The 17354-nt window shown below is 40.4% G+C and overlaps 1 protein-coding gene across 3 annotated transcripts in view; it reads right to left on the bottom strand.

Moving 5' to 3' along the window:
• Positions 1 to 4327: 4327 nt before the first annotated feature.
• The window catches only part of SLC34A2 (solute carrier family 34 member 2), a 36150-nt gene continuing 23123 nt past the window's right edge, over positions 4328 to 17354 (bottom strand). For 2 of the 3 annotated variants that reach the window (XM_030564976.1, XM_030564975.1), the window contains exons 9-13: positions 16156 to 16276; positions 15295 to 15462; positions 13413 to 13529; positions 13204 to 13328; positions 4328 to 7933 (exon numbers count right to left, since the gene is read on the bottom strand). In XM_030564976.1, the coding sequence (XP_030420836.1) occupies positions 7352 to 7933; positions 13204 to 13328; positions 13413 to 13529; positions 15295 to 15462; positions 16156 to 16276 (1113 nt within the window). In that variant the 3' untranslated portion in view covers positions 4328 to 7351. The remainder of the gene's footprint in view (positions 7934 to 13203; positions 13329 to 13412; positions 13530 to 15294; positions 15463 to 16155; positions 16277 to 17354) is intronic. The other variant, XM_030564977.1, reaches the window with a different exon arrangement.

The raw sequence follows: 17354 nt of genomic DNA, 5'->3' as shown, positions 1-17354 counted from the left end.
TGCAGGGCACTAATATATTAACTAGTGTTTAGTGATTGGCGCATGCAAGAAGTGTGAAGGGTAAATATGAAAGTTTCACAAGGGCGTGAGTAAAATGGAATAGTTTCAATATTGTCCTCCCTTCTGATGTTCTGCTATGTTGTAATGCTGGGGTCTGATCTGCACTGTAAATCTACTTAGTCACTGCTCTAGTGAAAATCAGCATGATTACTATCCATGTGAGAAGTACACACCTTAGCTTCCCTTGTTATGGAGCATGTAGACTAAAATAGTGAAGGGAGGGCTACAACTCACAGAATATTCCCTATAAAAATACATTGCATGAGTTGATATGTACAGTAAAATACCACCCAGCCACATGGACAAAAAATTTATAGCAACTGACATTTAGTATGGCTAGAAATTCCTGCTGAATAGAAGCAAATCCCTGTCAGTGACACATTGAGGATAATATGGAGCACAACGTTGCTGCTTACTTACAACACCTATATGGAAATATGGACTGAGATTTTCTTCTGATTTCCTTATGCTGTTAAGCCACAATATTCATATCTAGCACCCATTTGCTGACACACCTACTGAATCATGTGGATTTGTTCTCAGTATTATTCATTAACCATTCATTTTTTTCTAGTAATGTATGGATCACTATGGCCAAGTGCTTCCGTGTGAGTCAAGGGAAAGTTTCCTAAGAAGCAGGAAGTGGAAGAAAGCTGCTGTTTTTTGGTCACTGGTACTACAGGCTTATTTAGGCTCAGTGACGAAAAACAGGAGGGTGTAACTTTGTCAATAGAAGGAGTGGACAGTGCCCTAACTAGTTCTTCAGTGCATCTTCTTCTTCCAACTATCATCACTTTTGCTTTGCCTGGCCTGAGTTTGAACCAGCTGCTCCTCATTGAGGAGTGAGCTATTGAACACATTGTGAAGTCTTAGTGGTGACACTGGTGGCATCTGTAGAGAATGCGATATGGTTGGCTGTCAACAGTGCACATTACTGGCCACAAAGTCTGCGGCATCTCACCATTTTTTAATTGTTCTCATGAAGCCCAATTAAGGGGAAATAGTATGGCTCTCTGTGGGAGGGATCCCTCAAGGAAGAAGAGCATTTACCCATTACCATTCTCTGGGTTTTGCTGAAAAGGAATTGTGATAGTGTGCCATCTGTTCCAATCAAACAGGCGGATTATCAGGATCTTTGTGATCTACTCTGTTGGAGGCTGATGAGAGGTGCAGTAGTATAAGCATGAAGATGAGATCTGGTCTAGTTTGGTGTTTTCTGCCTTTGTTTGTTCCATTCAGATTCAGGTGAATTTTTCAGGAAAATATAGGGGCTATCCACAGCAGTTGGTGTTTGGGTTTGAGGTTTGAACTATGATGTCTGGACTGATTAGTCAGCTCATTATGTGAAATCGCTCTGCCTCAGACTGCCCTATTGTCCCCAGGTTTCATGGGACTGTGCCACTTTGACCCACAATTGCCTCCACCCCCTTGCCCAGTTGAAACAGCTCCTATTCCACAGGGCTGGCTGGGCTCAGTTTAGATCCTGGTGCATAGGTTTGGCCCAACCTCTCTGACAGGGGTCGGGGGTGGCCAGGCCAAATTTGAGAGAATGGCCCTGTGACCCCATGCATCAGGGTCCAGGTTATAATACCTGGATCCCAGCCAGTCCCACAGGACAGGAGCTGCAAGAGTTGCCCCTGGGGAGGGGACGTGGAGAGTGCCGGCCTGGGTCCAACACTACATTGTGTGGGCCTGAGTCCAACCACCCTTTTCCCAGACTTCCTAGTGCCCCCAAAGTGTGGCTGCTTTAGCCTTTAGTTTATGGTGCAATGTGGGAAAACTTGATTGTCTATCGAACTTGACTATCCCAAGGACAAAGAAAGTCAGTCCATGGGATTGTAGGATACTTTTGGATGACTCACAGTCCACAAATCCAATAGGGCTGTGTTATCACTATAAAACAATAGGGCTTGAACCCTGGCTTGACTCAGGCTCTTACCCTCCACCTGAGCCCTTGGTTAACATGATTTGTGTGTAGACAGAATGGGAGTTAGGCTTGAGCCTGAGTTTGAACCCTGGGCTTACACTGCAGTGTAGACATACCCTTAGTTCCTCAAGAGCTTTTTCCTGAAGTAATGTGAGGTCTGTCCCCATCAATAAATTCAATCTTTTCCCCAAGAGAATCTTTTGAAAATTGTGATTGTTTTATGGACATTTCCTCTGTATTGTGCACATTTATTTTTACAAATATTCATTTCTTGCATGCACTATTCCCCCCAGGGAAAGGATGAGAAAGCGAATGAATGAGAACATGACACATAGTCACATTGCTTAATGCACTTCTGCAAAGTGCTCTGATACTCTACTGTGATGAGTGCAGTATAAGAACCTATCTAGACAAAGCTAGAAACAGTCATTTACCATTTCCTTCCATGGTTCCAATATGGAAATCAAGGAGAGAAATAAGCAGTGGAGTGTTTAACTTCCCCTGGATTTAAAATGTACTGAGTTTAATGCTCTGTTCTAGATATGAATAATTATCAGGACACAGTGGAAAGTGGAGAAAGAAGGTAAACCTCCCAAATAATCCTGGTGAGAAGAAAGGTCCACTTGAAAGTGACAACAAAGGAGCCAAAAGCTCAGAGGTGAATGATGAACAATATGGTCCAGATGAGGAGACAGAAGAAAGAGGAGTACAGCAATATGCAGAGAGAAGAGCAGTAATGTGAAGTCCCTTGATGAAGCTTCATTCTAAGAGTCTTTAGATCCCCCTGCAGCACCTGTCTGAAGTTAAGTGTTTGCTTAAATGCTTTGCCAAAGTGAAGCTTCAGTGAACTTTCATAACGGATTTGAAAATTGTCCACATGAGGTGGACAGTACAGGGATGGGGTTTACAAACTCCACACTAAGGCAGAGACAAAGGAAGGGCTGGAGCAATACTGGCTCATGGAGGCCCTGCCCCCTCAGACATTGTTGAGCATGGTCCTGGGAGAATAGCAGGATAAAAGGAGCATCAGGAACCCCAGGTGGGGGGCCGTTTCCTGGAGGAGCACTGTTCTGCAGCAACAGGAGAGGGAAGTTCTCCTAAAGGTACCTGACTGTGATTCTTCCCCCCACCCGTCCCCCAGATGCTCCCCAGGAGAGAGGAGGAACTGTGAGCTAGGATTTGAATAGGCAATAGGCATCAGCCCTAGACTGGGGTTTGGAAGTAAAGACTAATGCCACTGCGTGCATGCCCCAGACTGAGATGCAGTGGTGGTAGGAAGTGGCCCAGGGAAGAGCAAGCAAACAGGCTGGACAAACTTAGGCCAGTGCATGCTGTTTCATTTGCAGGGCCCAGGGCATGGACCTGCTGCAAAGAGAGGGCCCAGGTCCCTTTTCCCACCCCAGAGCTATGCCTATAACCTCAAGAAGGACAGGACGAGGAGTTACCACCAAAGGTCACTCCAGCTACCACCTCATCCAATGGTCAGGGATACCTTGAACAAACAGAAAGGCTTAGGGTTGCCAACTTTCTAAAATAGCACAAAACCGAACACCCTTGCCTCACCTTACCCCTCTTTTTCCCCGAGCCCCACCTCTACCGCATCACTTCATAGGCCCTGTTCCCCGCTCACTCTATCCCATAGAAACTTGCCAGAAAATGTCCACGTCCACAAAAGACAGGTGCAAAGTACTTTACTTAGGAAGGAAAAATCAAATGCACAACTACAAAACAGAATAACTGGCTAGGTAATAGTACCACTGAAAAAGGATAATAAATTGAATATGAGTCAACAATGTGTTGCGGTTGCCAAAAAAAAAAAAGGCTAATATAGTTCTGGGATGGATTAACAGGAGTGTCTTATGTAAGACAGAGGAGGTAATTGTCCTGCTCTGCTTGGCACTGGAGAGGCCTCAGTTGGAGTACTTGTCCAATTCTGGGCACTGCACTTTAAGAAAGAAGTGGACAGAGAAGCGCAACAAAAACAATAAAAGGTTTAGAAAACCTGACCTGTGGAGAAAAGTTAAAAAGAAGTCGGCCTATTTAGTCTTGAGAACAGAAGACTAAGGGGGGTACTGGATAACAGTATGCTAACACGTTGAGGCCTGTTATAAAGGAGATGGTGATCAATTGCTCTCCAGGTCCACCGAAAGCAGAACAAGAAGTGCTAGGCTCAATCTGTAGCAAGTGAGATTTAGGTTAGCTATTACGTAAAACTTTCTAACTATAGAAAGTAGAAACTACAGAGGGCAGTTAAGCTCTGGAATAGGCTTCCAAGGGAGGTTGTGGAATCCCCAGCATTAGAGGTTTTAAAGAACAGGTTGCACAAACACCTGTCAGGGATGTTCTAGACTTAACTTAGTCCTGCCTCAGCACTGAGTACTGAACTAGATGACCTCTCATAGTCCCTTCCAGCATGCCTCTTACGCAGCATGTTTAATGCTGTGAAAATCTATGTTGGTGCACATTCCTCCTAAGATTTCCTTTGTTGTACCTACGCTGATGCACAACCCCATATCCTTTACAGTTTGCTGTTTCAAACTAGAGCTCTTCGACTCAGAACTATTTTTCCTTTGGCAACCACTGCATATAAGTAAATGTATATATTTTAAACATCTCTTTATTTTTTTATTCAATGCACTGCACTCTACTAGAGCAAGATGAACATTCATGCCAGGTTACAAAGCCAATGGTACAGAATCCCAAAAGATTGTATAAATTCTTTGAATTTAAAAAAATAATTTTTAGGAACCTTGTGCCTCAACAGTTACTCTTCACAGAAAATTCACAACCGGTTAGAAAAATAGAATTCAACATCCTTGTGCATTATAGACATAATAGGAATATATTTAGCTACATTGTAATCTTTATTTTAAGGACTCACCTCCTGCATTAGCAGCAAATCGCAATGTAACTTTAACAATGGAGCCACTAACATGCCTCCATAGTATGAAGTATACATAGTTACAAATATAATTTTTAAAAGCTATGTTACAAAATATACAGTATGTCCTTTTTACATTATAGATAAACATTGCATAGTTTTCAAATATGTAATGTAAACAACTCAATCACATAAAGACATTTACGATATAACTTATGAAAATGCTGTACACTAGAACAATTATAAATTAAGTGTAAATAGCAATTATTAGAGTCTGGGAAGGAATATGCTGGGACATGTGCTATCAACTTTTAAGTAAATGTCTCCACTGAAATCCATGAGTTCTGCCTGAAAATAAAGGCACATGACACAATGTATATAAAGAGTGAAGAAGGCTAAACAAGAACTGAATGTGGGACAGGAGAATAGTTACAACAAAGAAGCCTAGAGCACTGATATGTCAAAACATAATTCCTCCAGTTCCTTTGTAGCAACTGCTTTTCCTAACTACCCCTGGTGTTTTGATGGAGAGCTTGTTATGCTTTTATTTAAAACAGTAAAACAAAGAGTCACTCTGTTAACTGAATAAGGAGAAGCAGGAAACGTCTTCTATTTCAAAGTTAGTCAATGAAAAAATCTTACAGAATTTCACAAGAACGTCTAGATATTATTCTAATAAGTCAAAAAGCTGAGAGTAGGAAATGCACATAAGCCTATAAAGACATGTGAGAGCACATTAGAAATGTGAGGGGCAGACTAGAGATCTTGTTCATATGAGAAGAGTTGTTCAAAGACAACGAAGTTCAACAAACATTAACATCAAGAAAACAAAAAAAGGAATAAGCCGAAACGGATGGCTGGTCCTAACTCTGAGTTCTCTACTGAGATCCAGGGGAGCAGAGTTAGGCCAACAGTGAGTCCTTTTGAAAATTCTATCTGGGCTAATAGATACAAATCACAACTATGCTTAGCATCTTGTCACTGGCTCACAGGAGCAGAAAAAATCCAAAGCTCAGTCTGAATACAATTTAATATAAAATGAAAAAGCAGACTTTACACAACTTATAAACATGTCAATTTAAAAATGTGAAGAACTTATTTTCACCCTCAAAATGTACATATTTACATTATAACTGAGTTCTGCCTACTAAATTACATAACATTAAGAAAATAGCAAACTTGTTCAGAAGTAAATCTATTTTAGCAGCACTGAGTAGCTATGCTACAGTGAAGAGTCTTGTCAGCATTTCCATTGTAAGTTTCATTTATAACTCAGCTATATAAACTAAAAATTAGCATAGAGCCAGGGCTGTGGTTTTTCCACCCCTCACAACTGTCAACCTTCATACATTCCAACCCTCACCCACTATATCTCCCATGATTTGGTCATTTTTAAATTCTATAAAGCCAACAAAAGTGTACTGATTTTTGAAGGCTTTGCAGTACTCAGAAATGGCTCATTCTGAAATGTTGCAGTTTGTTGTCAGTCCATGATGTGGACTAATCTGCACAGGCATTTACTAAAACATTAATACCCACAGAGAATGAGGACAAGGGACTTCCCACCATGTGATGTCCGATTACTTTACCTGTGGATGTTTATTAGAGATTTGGATTCCTAATATGCACATGCATAATAATGACAAATTCATCCAGGCACTATGCTGATTCCAACCAAGACTGACACAGGCCATGCCGTAAATGGTTACAGTTAACACACATGTTCTCTACAGTTGGTGTTAACAGCTTTCCTTAAGAATGTGTGATCTTAGCATAAGCCCTGCAGTCGGCATAATGCTGAATTCCAAATGTCCTTGCTTTTATTGCTCTAAATCCAACCGTTACTGCTATTTTAAAAGGCTGTTTTGTAGTTTACTAAAGAGTTTCCAGCAAGCCCTTCAGTAGGCACTCAATCCTTAACTGATTTATACTTTCAAACGACAAGTGCACCAGCAATTTAAAATAGTTACATGTTAGCCTTTAGTTAGAAGTCACAAAATACAGCATCTAAGCTCTCTAACATTACAGGAAATGAATATATGAAAACATTTTCATTTTTCTGAGTTTTTGCCTCTTCCAAAAACTTTGTGGTATCATCAGGTGAGTGTAGTTAAATATCCCTCTAATTCAGAGAGAATGTTCTGCACATTACAGCATGTTTTTTTAAGTTCATATGTCTCAATTCACTGGAGCCATTCTGTTAATGGGACTGCATATCAACATTTATATGTTTGGTACTACTGGCCTTGAATTAACATATAGTAGATCCTCCAGATAAAAATCCATCCTTAGCTTTTTACCTGATCTTAGACTTTCTGGGAACCCTGTAGAATTTTTTCTACTGCATTCCTTGATGAGTAGTATTCCACTGGATACAAGAACCTAACAGAGTTTTCATTCATTCCTCAGTATACTGCCCAAACTGATTTTCAAGAGATTGATTGTCTTATACTGTATCTTTGCTATTACAGATTGATCCCCTCCTAAAAGGCTGTGTTGTCTGAGTAGGTTTTCTCAACACCAGCCGCTGGTTGTGTCTTTGTAATACAATTTTCTTCATCCGCCAATTCAACCGTGTTATCATAAACTGCCACAGCCTTTTCCTGCTTGTCTTTGGCCAGCTCATCTTCCGTGTTGCCTTTGCAGCATTTGCAGCACTTGTTGCAGAAGCAGTATCTCCCACAGAAGGAAAGTGCAGAAGTTATCACATTATCCCATGGCTTCAAGGAGTGCATCCACCTGGGAAGGAAATCCCAGTTTTGGAGCTTTGTAGGCAGGATATTTGGCCGTTTGGACTGCAGAACATTAATCACAATCACCACAATCAAAGCAAGTAGGATGGGACCACAAATGCCCAGAAGGACCTGCCAGCCAGCTACCGACAAACCAAACACAGCCAACGGGATCAGGAGGAAGCAGACGATCAGATAAAAAACAGCAAACCATCTGTACTTGGCTGTTACGTTCCCCAAGCCCTTTGCGAGGCGGATTGGTAACCGGGTGAAAGGTATTGGGTACCACAGAATAATTCCAGAAATATTGAAAAAAAAATGACACAAAGCAATCTGAAAGCAAGCACATTTTAAGCAGTTAGTTAAAGTGCCTTTAAATACTGTGACCCAAATATCAACAAACCTATGATCTTCCTCAGAGTCTGTATTGTCTTCCCTCACTCCCCTCTTACTCTATTATCACACTTAAGAGTTATGTTTAGTTTTAGGTTATACGGTCTTGTCTGTGTCCTGGGAAGCACTATGAACACTTTGGGTACTACATAATTAATAATGATCAACAATCAGGATAATATTTGGAAAATATCCAGACTTCTGTGTATTTTTGATCAGTCATCAACATAAGACAACTAAGTTACATCTGACTTGGCCTGAGGGTCTGATTCCTTACTCTCACACTAGCAAAATTCCCAGGGAAACCAAGGAGCCTACAACAAGAGTATTAAAAGGTCATTAAAAGTGTACAATGGACAGCACATCCACATGCACAATGATACACAGAGCTGGCCAGAGAAGCTCGGTGAGAACCTGATTCTGTTGGAATATGTGGTTTCGTCAGCATCAAAATGCTTAATGAAACTGGGTATATTTTGCCATAATATCATTGGGGGTGGGGGGAAAGTTTTCAACAAATGTCCCATTTAGACATTTTTGGAACAAAACATTTTGATTTTTTGCATTGAAATTACTTTTCATATCTAAATTTTTTTACTTAAATAAAGACATGTAAAAAGTTGAAATCAAAAGGAAACATTTTTCAATGACCCAAAATATTATTTTGAATTTCCCATTGTGGACAATTTGGAAATTTTGGGTGTTTGCTCTGATTTGGAACAAAGTCAAAGCTCAATATCTCCAAATCCTTCACAAAACAGTACTCCCATCCTCCACACAGCTCTGCTGAGTAGTTCTACCATGTAGCCCTTCACCCCTGTGCTAACAAAGCCAGCCAGCTCAAACAATAAGCAATTTCTGTTAATCAACTGAAAAAGATACAAGTCCATATCAATGACAAAGGCACACAACTCTAATTTTTTTAATGTAAAAAATGTGTGCTTACAAGGAAATAAGATGCTGCCTTAGACTCCAGCAGTCTAATAAGTCAATAAGGACAAATGCAAAGCACTCCACTTAGGAAGGAACAATCACATATACAAAATGAGAAATGACTGCCTAGGAAGGAGTACTGCAGAAAGGGATCTGGGGGTCATAGTGGACCGCAAACTAAATATGAGTCAAGAGTGTAACACTGTTACAAAAAAAGCAAACAACATTCTGTGTTATATTAGCAGAAGTATTGTAAGCAAGACTACATGCATCCGATGAAGTGGGTATTCATCCATGAAAGCTCATGCTCCAAAATGTCTGTTAGTCTATAAGGTGCCACAGGACCCTTTGCTGCTTTTACAGATCCAGACTAACACGGCTACCCCTCTGATACAAGACATGAGAAGTAATTCTTCCACTCTACTCCGTGCTGATTAGGACTCAGCTGGAGAATTGTGTCCAGTTCTGGGTGCCACATTTCAGGAAAGAAGTGGACAAACTGGAGAAAGTCTAGAGAAGAGTAACAAACATGATTAAAGATCTAGAAAACATGACCTAAGAGAGAAGATTGAAAAAATTGTGTTTGTTTAGTCTGGAGATGAGAAGACTGAGAGGGGACGTGATAACAGTTTTCAAGTACATAAAAGGTTGTTACAAGGAGGAGGGAGAAAAACTGTTCTTCTTAAACCTCTGAGGATAGGACAAGAAGAAATGGGCTTAAATTGCCGCAAGGGTGATTTAGGTTGGACATTAGGAAAAACTTTAGGAAAAACCTACAATGTGACAGTCTCCATTCCAAATGAGCACATGGAATGGAAACTTTCACACTGTATTTGAAAGAAAAACTTAGAGTTTAATGATCTAAAATTAGGAGATCAGATAATTTCTATTCCAGAATACTGAAAGAACTGGCACATGAAATTGCTAGTCCAGTAGCAAATATTTTTAATAAATCTGTGTATTTGGCAGTAGTACCATATGACTGGAGAATAGCTAGCATTGTTCCGCTATTTAAGAAAGGGAAAATAACTGATCCGGGCAATTACAGAGCTATTAGTCTAACCTAAATGGTATGCAAGGCTTTAGAACAAATTACGAAGGAAAGGATAATAAAATTCATGGAGGTAAATGGAAAAGGGAGGTAACACAACATGGCTTTACCAAAAATAAAGTGTGCCAGACTAACCTGATTTATTTCTTTGAGAAGAGAACTGATTTTTTAGATAAGGGACATGCAGCAGTTTTAATACACTTAGACATCAGTAAAGCATCTGACATGGTACCACATGGAAAATTGTTAGTTAAGTTAGAGACGATAAGGATTAGTACAAGGAACTGGCTAAAGGAGAGAAGGCAATGGGTTGTGCTGAAAGGAGAAATATCAGACTGCAGAGAGGTTACTAGTGGAGTTCCTCAAGGATTGGTGTTGGGGCCAATATTATTTAATATTTTTATTAATGACTTTGGTACAAAAAGTAGGAATGTGCTAATAAAATTTGCTGTTGAAACAAAGGTGGGAGGTATTGGCAATATCTGAATATTATACAGGAAGATCTTGAAGACTGGAGTGATAGAAATGGGATGGAATTCAATAGTACAAAGTGCAAGGTAGGATTCAATAATAAGAATTTCTGTTATAAATTCAGAGTTTATCAGTTAGAAGCAACAGACACTAAGTGTATTGCTTGATCATAGGATAATTATGAGCCACCACCAAGATGTGGCTGCAAAAAAGGCAGGTGCAATGCTAGGCTGTGTTATGCAAGACATTTCCAGTAGCGATAGAGAAGTATTAATGTCATTGTACAAAGTACAGGTGAAACCTCATCTGGAATACTGTGTAAAACTCATGTAAAACCATGTTCAAGAAAAAAATAATTCAAACTGGAACAGGTGCAAAGAAGAGCTACTAAGATGATTGGGATATGGAGGACCTTCTATGAGATGAGAATGGAAGTGCTTGGCTTGATTGGCCTAGCAAAATGAAGTCTGAGAGGGGGTAAACACCAGGGAGCATGAAAAACTATTAAATTTAAAGGACAAGGCTGGGACAAGAACATATGGGTTATAAGCTGGCCACGAACAAATTAAGGCCGGAAATTTAAAGGTTTCTAACCATCAAAGAGATGAGATTCTGGAACAGCCTCACAATAGGCGTTATGGGGCAAAACATTTAATTAGTTTTGAGAGATGGATAAATTTATGAGTAGGATTGTATGCTGGGATTGCTCGTGATGGTGGGGGGTAAGGCTCAACAGCCCTGAGGGTCCCTTCCAGTTTATGTCTTCAGTCAGTCACCTGAAGGGGTGACCTCAATGTATTCTGAGGTTTTTTTCTTCTTCCTCTGAAGCGTCAGAGATGGGACACTGGACAGATGGTGCTTTAAGGTGGCACTGAGCATTCTCTCACTCAGGTGCTTGCTCACATGCTCAGGCTCTAGCTGATTGCAACATGTGGGGTTGGGAAAGAATTTTCCCCCAGGTCAGAGGGTGACTTTGTGGGGGTTTCACCTGCAGAGAGGTTACTAGTGGAGTTCCTTTGCAGCATGGGGTGCACTTAACATGCTGGGATCATCTAGATATGTCTTGCTCAATCAATTCCCTGCCATGGTGAGGGCTTCCGGCACTGATACACCTCAGTCTCCCCCCTTCTCTGCCTGTGCCACATAATAATTTAGTCTCTTGTGGGCTACAGAACTTTCATCTAATTTTGATTGTTGGGCTTAGTGTGGCGGTGTTGGATGATATTAATGGTCTGTGATACACAGGAAGTCACCCGAGGGCCAGGTCTACACTAACAACTTAAGTCAACCCAGTTGTGTCACTCAGGAGTGTGAAAAATCCACAAGTAAGTCAGCCTAACCGCCCCCTGTTGACTGTGTTAGGCTGACAGAATAATTCTTCTGTTAACCTAATTAACGCCCCTCAGGGAGGCAGCAATGGGAGAAACCCTTCTATTGCAGCTGCGAGTGTCTATGCTGTAGAGGTTTAAGAGTGATATAACCTACATGATCTGGTGGTCCCTTCTGGCCAAAACATGTTTGGCATATCTGGCATGTAAATATCTTGCGATGCCGGCTACAACAGTGCCATGAGAATGCTTGTTCTCACTTTCAAGTAACATTGTAAACAAGAAGGGGGCAGCGTTATCTTCTGCAAATGTAAACAAACTTGTTTGTCTGAGTGATTGGCTGAATAAGAATAGGACTTGGTGGATTTGCAGGCTCTAAAATTTTGCATTGTTTTATTTTTGAATGCAGTTTTTTTTTTACATAATTCTATATTTGTAAGTTCAACTTTCATGTAAAGAGATTGCATTACAGTACTTGTATTAGATGAATTGAAAAATACTATTTCTTTTGTTTTTTACTGTGCAAATACTTGTAATCAATAATAAATATAAAGTGAGCACTCTACACTTTGTATTCTGTGTTGTAATTGAAATCGATGTATTTGAAAATGTAGAAAACATCCAAAACTATTTAAAGAAATGGTATTCTATTGTTGTTTACTAGTGTGATTAATTGCGATTAATTTTTTAATCGCTTGACAGCCCTAATTCAAACATATGGTTTTGTTTTTTAAACGATGTCATAAAATGATTATTTAACATGATATCAACTTAACTGGACTTAGCCCAGCTTGAGATTGCAGCTGCTTTATCTTGTGCAGAGGCAATAAAATGACTACTGTTGTTATTTCCCTATTTTCCAAGCATGTCAATAACCCTTTCAGTTTATTAGAGTTATTGAAATGCATTGATACTTGATGTAGAAAGGTAAATTCAGACATCACCATATACCTGGAAAATCATTTACCTTTTTAAAAAATAGGTTCCCAAACCTAGGCTCCTAAAATCAGCGGTGTGCTTTTCACAAGGGCTGAGCCAATAATGAAGTCAATGGGAGCTACTCAGTGTTCAGCATTTTTGAGAACAGGCCATCAGTGTAGATGTCTACATTCTGACTTTAGAACCTAACTTCAGACTCTAATTTCTGAAAATCTATAACAGAATCAAGCCAATCTCAGGAAAGCCATTGTCAATTCTGTGAACATATAATGTATCTTTTTGCGCTGGTCTCAGTATTTGAAACTGATGCGTGACCCTTAATAACCTGAAGAGCTCAGGTTTGAAAGGCAATAGTCTGGTACTAATGTGGGATATTTTATACCAGCATGATTAGAGCTATATCCTTCTTACGCCTTAATCCTCCTTACTCTGGCAAAATTCTCACTGACTTCAATCTGTAAGTAATAATAAGCATGATTTATACTGACCTGTAATGAATATCTTAATGTACTGCCTGGACTTGCTAAAGCCGCAAGTATAGCAGTCGTGGTCGTACCAATGTTAGACCCTAACGTAAGTGGGTAAGCACGCTCAATACTTATAACACCAATACCTAAAAGAAGAAAATAGGACTGAATATTTTGGACTGAAAAATATAAAATACGAGGCTTTAGAAATGGAACACCAAAGAACTTACCAACGAGCGGCGTAATAGCAGATGTGAAAACAGAACTGCTTTGAACAATGAACGTCATACCAGCTCCAACAAGCATCGCCAGGTATCCGGTTACCCAAGAAAAAGGATATGGAAAATCTGAAAAAGAAAAAAGGGAAGGCACGATTTTTAGAGTCACAAAATATTTATGCTCTATGTAATACAGCTGTGAAAATATTATTATTATTTCTTATTTATTAGATGTTAAAGCTACTTGGGGCAATGACCATTTTTTGTTCTATGTTAGTACAGCACCTAGGACAGCGAGGCCCTGGTCTTTGAGTAGGGCTCCTAGGTGCTACCACAGTGCAAATAATAATAAAAGCATTTACATGGAGATCAACACAACAATGTGTAGGCGCCTTTCAAGTTATAAACTGAAATAACAAGGCCTACGGTTTCCAAATTTCAGTTGCCTCAATTTTGGCAGCTTCAGATGCCTTCAGTGAGCCTGTTTTTCAAAAAGCACTGAGAGCCCATCCTGTGAAAAATCGGGTCTCTTTAATGTGTCTCAAGCTGGGCACCTCAAAATCACTAATAACTTTTGAAAATATAGACCTAAAGACCCCAATTAGAGAGCTAATGCACCATGTTTCCCTGAAGCCTGCAGTTTTGATAGTCAGCTATGAAATCAGGACTTAATCAGTTGGGAAGAAGTGAAATAAGAAACCCAAGAAACTGACAAGTTCCAAATTAGATGTAAACATGGGAACTGACTAATTTTTTTCCTGAGCCGCTGCTGCCCTCTACCCCAGAGGAAGGAAGGGCCAGCAGCAAATCCTGTCTGTTTAACCTTCTCCCCATGCAGAGCACCATCTCTTCTTCCTCAGTCAGACCTCTGTCAGGGCTGCCTCCCACTGCTGGTGAGGCCCACCTCTCTCCTCAATCTAGGAAGCAAAAGGGGATGGTGGCAAAAGCTGCACCTGGGCGAATGACCTAGCACAGGGGTAGGCAACCTATGGCATGTGTGCCAAAGGCGGCACGCAAGCTGATTTTCAGCGGCACTCACACTGCCCGAGTCCTGGCCACCGGTCCAAGGGGCTCTGCATTTTAATTTAATTTTAAATGAAGCTTCTTAAACATTTTAAAAACCTTATTTACTTTGCATACAACAATAGTTTAGTTATATATTATAGACTTAGAGAAAGAGACCTTTTAAAAATGTTAAAATGTATTACTGGAACGCAAAACCTTAAATTAGAGTGAATAAATGAAGACTTGGCACACCACTTCTGAAAGTATCAGAGGGGTGGCCATGTTAGTCTGGATCTGTAAAAGCAGCAAAGAGTCCTGTGGCACCTTATAGACTAACAGCCATTTTGGAGCATGAGCTTTCCTGGGTGAATACCCTCTTCGTTGGATGCATGCACTTCTGAAAGGTTGCTGACCCCTGACCTAGCACAAAGTGGCTTTTTAATGAGACAGGTGGTCATAGAGATTGAAGCTGGCTGCTCAGTCAGGAGAGGGAAAGGGAATTATCCCTTTTTTCAGCTAGCTCTAACAGTAACATGAGGTGAAGGCCCCGTGCCAGAGGAAGCTGTCAGCACTTCAGTGGTATTTACTAAGGATATACATCTAGTAACCCCTAGGATTCTTACAGCTAATGATTATACAGTACATCAAAAACAGAGTCTGGACTTTGGTTCCTACGGCTTAATCAGCCACACTTCACAAGTGAAACATTCACTCATTGATTTATAAAAAGAAATGAAAGAAACACACTGACAAGTTGAAATATTATCCTAGAATTTCAGCTTATATTACTTCACTCGTGCCATCGCTTCAGCTCAGTCAGTGCAAAGTGTCAATTAATGTGTTTATTGCCACAGTTATTCATAGTTAAATAGAAACAACACATAGTTACCGGTATTGAGCGTCTTCTTGATAACTGAGGCCACTTGTCCTTTAAGCACAGAATTCAGTAACTTAACTATCAGCACCAAACAGGTGCACAAAATTATCAAAGACCCTGCAAGCAGGATGAGACCGACAGCAAGATCAGCAAGATTTGTTCCTACGAAGAGATGCTGGCCTAAAAAGGAAAAAGAAAGTCAAAGTAAGACTAGCCAGAATTGTATTTCTGTCACTAGGCCATACTACTGTTCTTCCATAAATAGGCACAGTGGCATCAATGTCAAAGGTAGCAAAAAATCCTTACCTCATTGTCTGCCCAGTATGGGTGTTTTAGGGGTGGGGGGGATCTGCTATGGACATGGCTGTAAGATATCTAGCATCCCCACACAAAGGGGCAGACAGAGACAGAAACATGTCCATGTATGGGCAGTCAATCTCCATGCAACTTTGCGCAAGGGAGCGATACGCAAAGGCAGGAGCAAATCTTAGTATGTTCTTCATGGCAAGATGAGTGTGTCACCCCTTCTCTGCCAAATGGTACTCACATGCCAATGAAGATGATCAATCAAAATATCCAAGAAATCACTCTTGTAAAGTAACCCTAGGAACCTGTCACTGGACTTGTAAGGTGTGAAGTGACATGGAAAACCTGTCCTGATTTTAGGGCTCCTAGCAAGAGATCTATGTGGGGTCTGAATGATGCAATGTTACCAAAAGGAAATTGGTCAATAACTCCAGAGGAGAGGGTCTGAATGTATGCAGCTGTCAAACTTCATTTTGCTTGTATCCCTTTATAATGATCTGTTGTTCACTTCACACAAAATAAGTATCTAAAACCCATAACTTACAAATAAGTGGTATTTCTACTTACATTTTTTAATATTTTCTGTGAGAGACACATTTTTGATGGTCCACGTCAAGTTTCCATCAGTCCAGCAAAGGTCAGGGGATGTGCAGTTTTCTGAGACCGGAATGGTGACATTCTGCATTGTCTAGATATTGCCATGCAAAACAGACAATTTAATCAACTACATCCTTTGCATTAAAAACTAACATGCACGGGTTTTCAAGAACTGCAACAAAGCATTCATATAATAAATGAAGAATGGTGAACAGGGCTAAGCTCAGTCTATATATAACTAATGGCACCCCACCAATGAAGAGGCAGACTTGCTTGTATTTTGAAAAAAGGCTGAGACTTCATTCAAGTTAATTAAAGTAATATGGTGGGGTGGGAAGGCTGTAGAATTCTTTGACAATCCCTATCCATCTCACTGCTTCCTTGAATCAAAGAAACTTATCTCCACTAGGGTCCTTAATTGAAAGTAGTGCAGGCAGTGCTGCCTATTGGATAGAGCACTTGATTAGGACTCAGGACACCTGGTTCTACTGCCACCTTTTCTTGTTGGGTGACCTTGGGCAAGTCACTTCACCTCTCTATGACTCAGTTTCTCCATCTGTAGAATGGAGATAATGCTACTGATGTCCTTTATAAAGCACTTTGAGATCTACTGATGAAAAGTGCTATAGAAGAACTAATTACTATTAGTGGGGACCTGTACTGGACCCCACACTTGTTCACCAACCACAACCTCGCCTGTGAGGAGGGAAGTGACAAGTTCAGTCTCTTGCCGTGCTGTCTGTGGTTTGCCAAGGCAGTCATGTTCTGCTATTTCAAAGCAGTAACCTCGAGTAGATCAGACTCAGCTCTAGTGGATGCAAACAGGATTCTTCATTCAGGGTGGCAGGCACACGCAGACCCTGATTCTTCAGTTCACAGAGAAACAGTGTTATATAATACAAGGTCTGCAAATCCTAGCCAGATTAAGAAACCATGGAATGGATTGTTTGCTAAATTGTACAGCCCAAGAAAGTGGTTACCAGCCAGTTAGACTTTGAACTCTGACTTTCTGAGCCACTGACATTGTGACTGTTACCAGTCCACAGACAAGTTTTTCCTTTTCTGTTATCTCTCACTTTGTTGCCCCTACAGCCAGTGACAAATTGTCTGTACCTATGCTTGTAAGGGGTTTATTAAAACAATTTTCTAACATTGTGTGTTTAAATGTA

This window comes from Gopherus evgoodei, chromosome 5 (assembly GCF_007399415.2).
Source record: "Gopherus evgoodei ecotype Sinaloan lineage chromosome 5, rGopEvg1_v1.p, whole genome shotgun sequence".
Classification (NCBI taxonomy): domain Eukaryota; kingdom Metazoa; phylum Chordata; order Testudines; family Testudinidae; genus Gopherus; species Gopherus evgoodei.
Note: the sequence above shows the minus strand (reverse complement) of the source record. Positions and strands in the feature narration are given on the sequence as shown.